Genomic DNA, 9,808 nt, shown 5'->3' with positions numbered 1-9,808 from the left:
CGATGGGTTGGTCTCTGTCGACGCCTGGTGGTGAGTCCTTGCAACGATAGGTCGAGCAATTGGCGAAACCTCTCCTCTCCCACCCCCCCCCATGTAAAAACGAGCCAGACTTTTGGCGCAGCTGCTCTTAATAATAATAATGATAATCTTTGCATTTGATATAGCGCTTTTCACGTCGGGAGGACGTCCCAAAGCGCTTCACAGAATACTGTAAAGTGAATTGACTGTATATTTGTGGGCGAACGCGGCAGCCAATTGCGCACAGCAATGTCCCACAAACAGTCGTGGATTGAATATGACCAATTTATTATTGTTTTTGGCTTTGGAGGGATTATGATTAGGCTCTGTGTGGAGTAAGGAAACTTGCCCGAGGTTTCGCTCTCTGCCTGGGATTGAACTCAGGTCTCTCGCTCGCAAAGCGAGTGCTCTGACCACTGAGCTACAGGACTCCACTCTTTGCATCGGGAGGAACGTTCCCAAAGCGCTTCGCGGGACAGACGGCGGCGCGCTTTTTACACTGCAAAGCGGCTGGCCGTCCACGGCTGTTCGCGGGGCATTGCTGCGCGTAAACTGCCTCCCGTGACGGCAGCAAAATCATAAACGAGCCTCTCCGTCTGGATGCGGCGCCTGACCGCGCCTCCGAGGCGCCTCAAAGCGCTTCGCAGGACTTGCGCCCGGCGGCGTCCTCACGAACAGCCGTGGGTTGAAGCGACCGATTTATTAATCGGTTCCCATTTCTTGAGGGATTATTATCAGTGTGTGCGTGTGCGTGTGTGTGTGTGTGTGTGGAGTAAGGAAACTTGCCCTGAACCTGACCGAATCGAACCCGGGTCTCACGCTAAGCGCTGAGTTACGGGGCTCCAACGTGTTTGCCTGAAACATGAGCCAGTCACTTCACTTGCGCGGGAGTTACAGCGCACACACTGACACTCGCTGACCGGCTAAACTTTATTTCTCTCCCCCATGAAAAAAAATGCATCACAAGCTTTCGGTATTTGTTTCTGTCAATGAAAACTCCAGTGACTCCCACTTTAAACCGTCTTAATACACGTGGGGTTTTCCTTAGGATTCTAACAAACTAAAAGCCGAGCCGCCCCGGGGTTCATTTCTACAGCTGCGAATGTGTCAGCGTCTGTGTATGTGTGTGTCCGTGTGTCCGTGTGGGTGTGTGTGTGAGTGTTGTCAGTGTGTACGTGTCAGCGGGCGTCTGTGTCAATGTGTGCGTGTCAGTATGTGTGTGTGTGTGTGTGTGTCAGCATCTGTGTGTTTGTGCGTGTGTCAGAGTGTGTCTGTATGTCAGTGTGTGTGTAGTGTCAGTGTGTGTATGTGTGTCTGTGTGTGTGTATGTGTGTGTCTGTGTGTCAGTGTGTGTATGTGTGTATCTGTGTCTGTGTGTCAGTGTGTGTGTGTGTCTGTGTGTCAGTGTGTGTGTGTGTGTGTGTGTGATGGGGTGCAATGCGTAGTGGGGGTTTCTGCTGGAGTTTAAGCAACTAAAATCCACTATGAACACTGACAAACTGCTTATTTTCCTCCGGCAAATACCAGCCTTTGTGTCCAGTGGTACTTAATTATCGCTGTGTCTCAGGTAGTGAGGGTGGGGGGTGGGGGGAGAGCATTGCTTAACAGGGTGCATCTTTGTGGGGGGGGGGGTCAGGAGCAGGGTGAGGGGTGAAGGATGCACGGGAAGGTCTCGGGACTGTAACACAGCCTCCCCCCCCCCCTTTCTCTCTATGTCCTTGTCTCCTGCAGCTCCACACGATGGTTGGGTGACCTCAATGGTCCGATTGGTTTTACTGCTCCTTCCTGGACTCGTTCACAACCTGTCACACCAATGAAACACATGATTAGAGCGGGTTCCTATCCATTGCAGAGAAGCCCCCACTCCCCGGGTGCGAGACACTGGGAGACGTCACTGGTGGATGTCACAGGAATCATAGGATCATTGAATATTACGGCACAGAAGGAGGCCATTCGGCCCACTGTGCCTGCGCCGGGTCTTTGGAAGAGCTACCCAATCAGTCCCACTCCCCTGCCCACTCTTTCCCTGTATCCTTGCGCATTTTTTCCCTTCAACTACCTACCCTATTCCCTCTTGAAAGTTGTTATCGAATCTGTTTCCACCCACCCTTTCGGGCCGTGGTTTCCTCTGTATAACAACTGTATACTAATCTAAGTTTTATTAAGTACTGTAAATAGCCTAATTTATTCTTAATCCAACTCTCTTACAGAGCAGAGATAACAGGCCCTATTCCTACCTCGCCATCTCTGGTCTCAATGGTCTTAATCATCACAGTCTTCCTGCTCTGAGCATCCGGTACCTGATCATAGTCTGGGACACAAGAAACATAGGCCGTCAGCGACGTCTGAACAGGGCGCTGGGGGGGTGGGGGGAGGGAGAGGGGAGCGGGTGGGGGTGGGGGGAGAGAGGGGGTGGGGGTTGGTGCGGGTGGAAAAGAGTGTTAAGCTCGCAAGTTACCAAGTGGCGGATTCAGAGGATAATCATAACAGTAATAGTAATGATGATCCCGGCATTTGATACAGCGCCTGATCACGTCTTCGAGACGTCCCAAAGCCCTTCACGCAATACACTGTAAAGCAAATCGACCGTATGTTTTGTGGGCGAAACGCGGCAGCCGATGGCGCACAGAGACGTCCCCCACAATCAGCCGTGGATTGAGTGATCAATTTTATTATTTTTTTGAAGGGATTATTACCCTCTGGAAAAGCGATCCACCGATCGACTAACAAACCGGGTCCTTATTTACCGCTGGTAAACAGAGGCGCGTGTGTGTGTGTGCGTGTGTGTGTGCGTGCGTGTGTGTGTGCGTGTGTGTGTGTGCGTGCGTGTGTGTGTGTGTGTGTGTGTGTGTGTGTGTGTGTGTGTGTGTGTGTGTCTGGAGTAAGGAAACCTGCCCGATGTTTCGTTGTGTCGGGAATCGAACCCGGGTCCTCTCGCTTGCGAGGCGAGGGCTCTAAGCACTGAGCTGGAGGGCTCTGACATTCCTCCCGGACTCACCTCTGAAGCTGAGCGAAGCCATGGATTGAACAGGCACTGTGATCCTAAGGAGAAGGACAGACACCTGGTTTCAATCCCAGAACGTTCCAGTTTACGCAAAGCATTGGCAGTCACCCCCACCCCTCTCTCCGCCCCACCGTCAGCCTTTAGCCACTGCGCCCCTGTCGTTGGTAACCCCCATAGATCCCTCTTCATCTATCCCCAAATCCCTCCTGAAGACCTACCTCTTCGAGCGCCTCTGGTCACCGGTCTAACCAAGAATCCTAATGATAATAATAATAAATAATAATAATCCTTTTATTACATTATATTATTATAATAAGAATAATAATCCTTGCACTTGATGTCACGTCTTCGATTGCGCACAGCAGCGACCCACACAACAATTTGAATCGTTATTTTTGAAGGGATTATTCCCCCCGGGAGAGCGATCTGCCAATCGACTCACAACAGAGGCGCGTGTGTGTGTGTGCGGAGTAAGGAAACTTGTCCAACGTTTCACCCTGACCTGACCCGCCCGGGAATCGAACCCGGGTCCTCTCACCACTGAGCTACAGGGACTCCACAAGATGCTCTGACCTGCTCTCCTCTCCCTCCAGAAGCTTCCTGTAGGTGGCGATCTCAATGTCCAAGGCCATCTTGACGTTCAGTAGATCCTGGTACTCTCTCAGGTGTCTGGCCATCTCGTCCTTCATGTGATGGACCTCCTTCTCCAGGTGGGCGATGGTGTTCTGGTAACCGGAAGCCTCGGCGGAGAACTGTTCCTCCATCTCTCGCATCTGACGCAACAGAGCCTCGTTCTAGAGTGGGGAGGAATGTAATAATTATTATGATTAATAACAACCTTTACCTTTGGTCCACCGCCTCTCTCTCACATCTCGAGCCACCTTTGGGGTGTAGTGACTGCGCGTTCGCGCAGGGCCAAAGAGGCAAGCCAATTTGCTCACAGCGACCTCCCCACAAACGGCCAATGAAGCGAGCGGCAGGTTTTAATCCGGAAGGATCGGAGTCCTGTGGCTCGGCGGTTAGGGCTCTCGCCTCGCAAGCGGTTCGATTCCCGGGATAAACCCTCCCCCCAAAAAAACAATAATAATAATTTGGTCACTTAATCCCCAGCAGTGACTGAAGCAAGTGACTATCCTGGGTGAGAGGCGCTGTCTAACTGCAAGTTGTTGTTGTCGTTGTCGTTACCGCTTACCGTTCCCTTCAGGGCGTCGAGGTCACAGGTCAGCGACTGAACATGACGCCTTGAGTCGTTCAGCTCCTGCTTCATCTGCCGCAGGGTCTCAGTGTTCCTGCCAGCGGCCTCCGTCAGGTCCGCAAACTGTGGGTGGGGGCAACACAGAGGGCCGGTCACTCGGTCGCTCGGACACACTGCAACGCAGCAACGACACGTGACCCTCACGCGGCCCCTCTCGCCGTCGCGGGAGGACGTCCCCAGGCTCCGGCCTGGACAGTCAGGGATTCGGACCCGAGTTGGGGGTTGGGATCTGGAGGGCGGGCGGTGGGGTAGGAGGGGCGACCAAAGGGGTCGTCGAAGAGGAGGGTCTTGAGACGTGCCTTGAAGGAGGCGAGGGAGGTGGTGGGTTGGGGGGGGGGGGTGGGTGCGAGGCGAAGGGACTGTGCGATGGAGTGTCAAAGGGTGGTGGGGCAGAGAGGCTGAAGGCCAGGCCGTGGATGGTGAGACGGGGCGGGCAGGGGACCTGGAGCAGGATGGAGCCCGTTGAGCGAAGGGAGCGGGACTGGTTGTGATGGGGTGAGTAACAGTGCGCACACGCACACATATGCGCACACGCACACACACACACACACACACACACACGCGTCAGTCACACAGGAACAAAGGGAGTTGACCTCTGTAGCCTGAGGAGGACCTTCTTGGCTTGGGAGGTTCCTGGAAGACTCAGTGAGCCCTCAGTGGGGGCGCTGCAAGGCGAGGCGAGGCGTGAGTGAGTGAGTGAGTGAGTGAGTGAGTGACCTTGGACTTGTACCACTCCTCGGTCTCCTGCACGTTTTTGGTAGCGATGCTCTCGTACTGGGTGCGAATCTCCTTCAACGCCAACGTCAGGTCCGGCTTCACCACCTCCATCTCCATCTGCACCTGGGTGGCCTGGTTGCTCATCTGCATGTCCTGCAATTCCTGACGATTTAATAATAATAATAATAATAATAATAGTCCTGGCATTGGATACAGCGCCTCATCACATCTTCGAGACGTCTCAAAGCGCTTCACAGGATACACTGTACAGCGCAGTGTATTTTGTGGGCGAAACGCGGCAGCCAAATTGCACACAGCAGCGTCCCCCGACCCCCCACCCAGACAGAGAGCGAGAGAGAGAGAGAGATCGAAAGAGTGAGTGAGTTAAAGTTATATATAGAGATATAGAGAGATAGAGAGAGAAATAGATAAATATATAGAGAGAGATATAGAGAGATAGAGAAAGAAAGAAAGAAAGAAAGAAAGAAAGAAAGAAAGAAAGAAAGAAAGAAAGAAAGAAAGAAAGAAAGAAAGAAAGAAAGAAAGAAAGAAAGAAAGAAAGAAAGAAAGAAAGAAAGAAAGAAAGAAAGAGGGATTGCAAGAGAGAAAGAGAGAGAAAGAGATAGAGAGAGAGAGATAGAGAGACATAGAGAGAGGGATAGATATACACAGATAGAGGGGGAGATAGAGAGAGATAGAGAACGAGAGATAGAGATAGAGAGGGAGCGATAGAGAGAGATAGAGAGATAGAGAGATAGAGATAGAGAGGGAGCAATAGAGAGAGATAGAGATAGAGAGAGGAATTCTCACCTCCTCGTGGATTTTCTTGAGGAATTCGATATCGTCCATCAGAGACTCAATCTTCCTCTCCAGCTCCAGACGGGCTAAGGTGGCATCATCAACGTCCTGGGATTCCGGGAAAAGGAAGAGACGCGGACGGGAAAAGGGGTTGGGGGGAGAAGGAAATCTTTCTGAGCCCTTTTTCCCCCCCACCCCCCTTTCTGGCCCCGACATAGAGGCCAAACCCTCCGCCAATCAAACCAATGGAACAGCCCTGATGGGTGGCGTAGTCCGAGCTGGACAAGCAGTGGGAACCTTGCCAGACACCAAGGCTCCCAATGGGATAATAGTTATGTCCCCCCCCCCCACCCACCCCAATTCCTAGTCTGCCGTCGTTTCCCCCCCACACCCCTTGGCTGGGAACACACAGCGGGTCAGGCAGCATCTATGGAGAGAGGAAAATCGATGACCTTTCGAACGACTGCGACTTTGTCTTTGGCTCCCCAACCCCCACCCCCCCATTTCTCGTCCTGATAATCTGCTTATAAACCTTCCAACACCCCCTCCCCCCCCTCACCCCCCCACCAACCCCACCAGTCCTGACCTGAAACTCACGTTCTTCTCTCCGTAGCCGCTGCCTGATCCCATTGTGTGTTCCCAGCGACTTCTGTTCTTTACTCACACGCTATCGTCGGGGGTGGGGGGGGGGGGGGAATGGTGGGGTGGGCGGGGTGGGCATGGGGAAACGACATCAGGCTGCGTGCACTGGGGCAAGCTGAGAACCACCTCTCTCTGGAATAGTCACTCACCTTCCTGAACTGGAGGAGGTTGTTGTCAGCTTCTGTTCGCTTCTGGACTTCATCCTCCAACCTGCAGACGCACACACACGGCACCACACATCGCAGCGACAACAACAACAGCTTGCATCCGCGCGGCGTCCTGGAGCGCTAAACAGACACGCGGGCGCCTGTGTGTGTGTGTGGAGTAAGCAAACTTGCCCAATGTTTCTCCCCGCCCCGGGGGGGGGGGAATCGAACCAGGTTTGCGAGGAGAGTGCTCTAACCTCTAAGCTACAGGAACCCCAAACTACTATTGATGGCAAAAGGCTGATTATAGGTGGTGGAGCGAGGGAGACCAGCGAGTGGGGTGGGGTGGGTGGAGGGTTGTGGGTGGGGTGGGTGGGGGGAAGGGTCCGCCTCCCGCACCCTTGCAGATGAGCTGCCTCTCCAACCGATTCCCTGAATGAGTTGCCAGTTTCGTTTGAAGCCCGATCCGTTGATTGGCACCATTGCACGTCCATCAGTTTGCCCTCGGGAGGACGTCCCAAGGCTCGGGCTGGACAGAGCCGGAGGGGTTGGAGGGCAGGGAGGGAGGGAGGGAGGGAGGGAGGGAGGGAGGGAGGGCTGGGAGTAGGAGGGTGACCGAAGACCCCGGTCGAGGAGGAGGGTCTTCAGCAGAGCCTTGAACCGGGCAAGGGAGAGGTTGAGGTGAAGGGCCGAGGTGTTACCCACTCTCTGGCTCGGATACTTACGTGCGGTCTTATAGATTGCTCAATTAACTGCAATTAATGTGGAGCCGTGTGTGCGTGTGTGTGAGCACATCCACCGGGAGCTGAGTGCAGACACTTAGCCTAAGAGCCAGAGTCACTTCTCTTTGTGGGCAGGGCCAAGGCACCTCTAACGTCTGCCGACTGACACAGAAGGAAGCCCAAAGCTCTCAAGCGTCTCGAAAGCATCGCGCATGGATTTGCCGACGGGTGTAGTGACTGTACGCAGCCATCTCCGCTCAGCAGGCTCCGGCCTGCTCCACGTCCTGCCCCGCCCACCATCGACGGTCAGACCTTCAGCCTCTCTGCCCCTACCCTTTGGAACTCCATCCCGCAGCCCATTTGCCGCGATTCCCTCCCTCGCCTCCTTCAAGACCCTCTTCTTCGACCCCGCCTTCGGTCCCCCCTCCTACCCTCCACCCTCCACCCTCCACCCTCCACCCTCCCTGGTTGTGTTAACAGTGAGTGGGGCCAAGACACACGTTCTAAATTCTTTGCTGCTTCTCCCCTTCAAAACAGTGAGAAATATTCCAACTAAATACATTCAACCTCCGTCCGCTTGCTTTAATCAGCCGGTCCGCTTCTCTCTACCTCCCACACGCCCCACCCTCCATTCCCCCCCCCCACCCATCCCCACGCGCCCCCACTCCCCCACCCCAACTCTGCAATACTATTCTAATCCTTTTAAAAACTATCCCAGGGGGTGGGAGAAGGGAATGAAACAGTTATTGATCGTCTACTCTATTGGCAAATGGTGTTGTCTCCCGGAAGCACAAAGCCGCGTTGATTGATATCAGCACAAAAAGCATCGATTGAGTCCGTGACGGAGTCCGGTCAGACCGCAAACAGTGAGAGGGAAGAGCAAAGAGGGGGGAAGTTTTCAAAGTTAGCGGCGAGAAGGGCGTGTGCGCGAATTCTCTTCGGGTCCAGGGTTACCCTTATTAACGTTTTCGAGGGCCCACAATCTGAGCCGTTCTCGCGTCGCGGAGACAGTTGGTTTCCTGGAAGTCTCTACGAACGGCGACGGGAATAACGTCGATGTAATGATAATAATAACTGGGTCACCTCAATCCACGGCTGTTTGCGGGGGAACGCCGCTGGGCGCCATTGGCTGCCGCGTTTCGCCCAGAAAAACGTACAGTCAATTCGCTTTACAGCGTATATCCCGTGAAGCGCTTTGAGACGTCTCGAAGACGTGATTAAGGCGCTGTTGTCAAATGCAATCGATCCGCCGATCGACTAACAACCGGGTTCCTCCTCACTGCTGTGCAAACAGAGGTGCGCGTGTGTGTGGAGTATGGAAACTTGCCTAAGGTTTCGCCCCGTCCCCTCGAACCCAGGTCCCGCGGCTCGCGAGGCGTGCGGTGCGTGCTGACCGCTACGCTCCGCAACTGGGACGGGTTCTCTTTACCTGAGGTTGAGGTTGTGGAGATCCTCAGCTAGGTTGTCCCTCTCCAGCTGGATATGGTCCCTGTCCTTCCCCACCAGGTCCAACTGCCTCTTCAGCTCCCGGATCTCCTCCAGATAGACATCCCCCGCCCGGCTGGGCTCCCTCGCTCTCAGCTGGTTCAGCTCTGCCCCCAGCACCGCGTTCTGCTGCTCCAGGAACCTCACCTTGTCGATGTAGCTGGCGAAACGGTCATTCAGCTCCTGGAGCTCGGCTTTCTCGTTGGTCCGGGTGGTCAGGAAGTCCTGATTCAGGGCGCCGGCCGCGAGGAAGTCCACCTTCCCGTAGGAGATCTTGGTGGTGGAGACCGGCGTGCTGAGCCTGTGCCGGAAACCGCTGGCTCTCAGGCTGGAAGGAGAGGCGAGGAGCCTCGGAGAGCCAGAGAGCCTGGAGAGGGAGACGGGCGAGGCGGAAGGAGCTCCAAACGTTCTCCTGTAGGAAGCTTTGTTGGTGGACAACCTGTAGGAAGCCATGTTCTTGGTAGGAGGAACGAGGCGAGCCGGGACTGCGAGCAGCGACTGATTGCTCGGAGAGGAAGCAGGGAATTAATGTGGGTCCTCGCTTGTCAGCCTGTTTATATAGATCCCAGCGGGTGATTGACTGCGCCTTTCACTGACCGGTATTGCAGTGCTCGCTTTCTCCTGAGCTCAAATGAATAAATAATCTTCCCCCACACCCCCTCCACCCCCCACCCCCCACCCCCCACCCTCTCTCTCTCTCTCTCTCTCTCTCTGTCTCTCCTGGCTGGTTTCCAGCACAGAGCACAAGGATTGAGTTTAAAAAAGATTTATTCACACACACACACACACACACACAGACGCACGCACTCGGGAGATTTAAACCCGAGGTGGGGAGGGGGTGGGGAGCGGGTGGTGGTGGGGTGGGGGCGAGGGGGGGTGTGGGGGAGAGAGAACGAGCGAGTTAAAGGCACACTCGCTGCGTGGTGGCGTTTTTTTTTTATCGATCTCCCTCGCAACAAAGCAAAGCTGTGTGTTCCCAGTGCAGCGCAGTTGACCACATCTATTGTGTCTCCAACAATAC

The 9,808-nt window shown here is 54.4% G+C and overlaps 1 protein-coding gene across 2 annotated transcripts; it reads right to left on the bottom strand.

Moving 5' to 3' along the window:
* Positions 1-1,437: 1,437 nt before the first annotated feature.
* Positions 1,438-9,452, bottom strand: LOC103189273 (peripherin). Of its 2 annotated transcripts, XM_042344369.1 has the most exons (9): positions 8,732-9,452; positions 6,584-6,644; positions 5,805-5,900; positions 4,995-5,156; positions 4,215-4,340; positions 3,596-3,816; positions 3,017-3,060; positions 2,256-2,329; positions 1,717-1,820 (listed from the first exon to the last, which is right to left on the bottom strand). In XM_042344369.1, exons 1-9 carry the CDS (start codon positions 9,238-9,240, stop codon positions 1,791-1,793), a joined length of 1,323 nt encoding a protein of 440 aa, XP_042200303.1. In that variant the 5' UTR covers positions 9,241-9,452; the 3' UTR covers positions 1,717-1,790. The 2 variants fall into 2 exon arrangements, with proteins under 2 accessions (XP_042200304.1, XP_042200303.1); XM_042344370.1 differs by lacking the exon at positions 2,256-2,329 and having other exon boundaries at positions 1,438-1,820.
* Positions 9,453-9,808: the final 356 nt, after the last annotated feature.

The sequence above is a fragment of the Callorhinchus milii genome, unplaced genomic scaffold (genome assembly GCF_018977255.1).
Source record: "Callorhinchus milii isolate IMCB2004 unplaced genomic scaffold, IMCB_Cmil_1.0 Scaffold27, whole genome shotgun sequence".
NCBI classification, from domain to species: domain Eukaryota; kingdom Metazoa; phylum Chordata; class Chondrichthyes; order Chimaeriformes; family Callorhinchidae; genus Callorhinchus; species Callorhinchus milii.
This window is presented reverse-complemented; position numbering and strand designations above follow the sequence as displayed.

Excerpts from the sequence above, each read along its gene's own strand:
- LOC103189273 (XM_042344369.1), bottom strand. The coding sequence starts at position 9,240 with ATGGCTTCCTACAGGTTGTCCACCAACAAAGCTTCCTACAGGAGAACG. Across the intron at positions 5,901-6,583 it reads ACCTCCTCCAGTTCAGGAAG|GACGTTGATGATGCCACCTT; the intron begins GTGAGTGACTAT and ends CCGGAATCCCAG. Across the intron at positions 1,821-2,255 it reads TTGAGACCAGAGATGGCGAG|GTTGTGAACGAGTCCAGGAA; the intron begins GTAGGAATAGGG and ends TTGGTGTGACAG.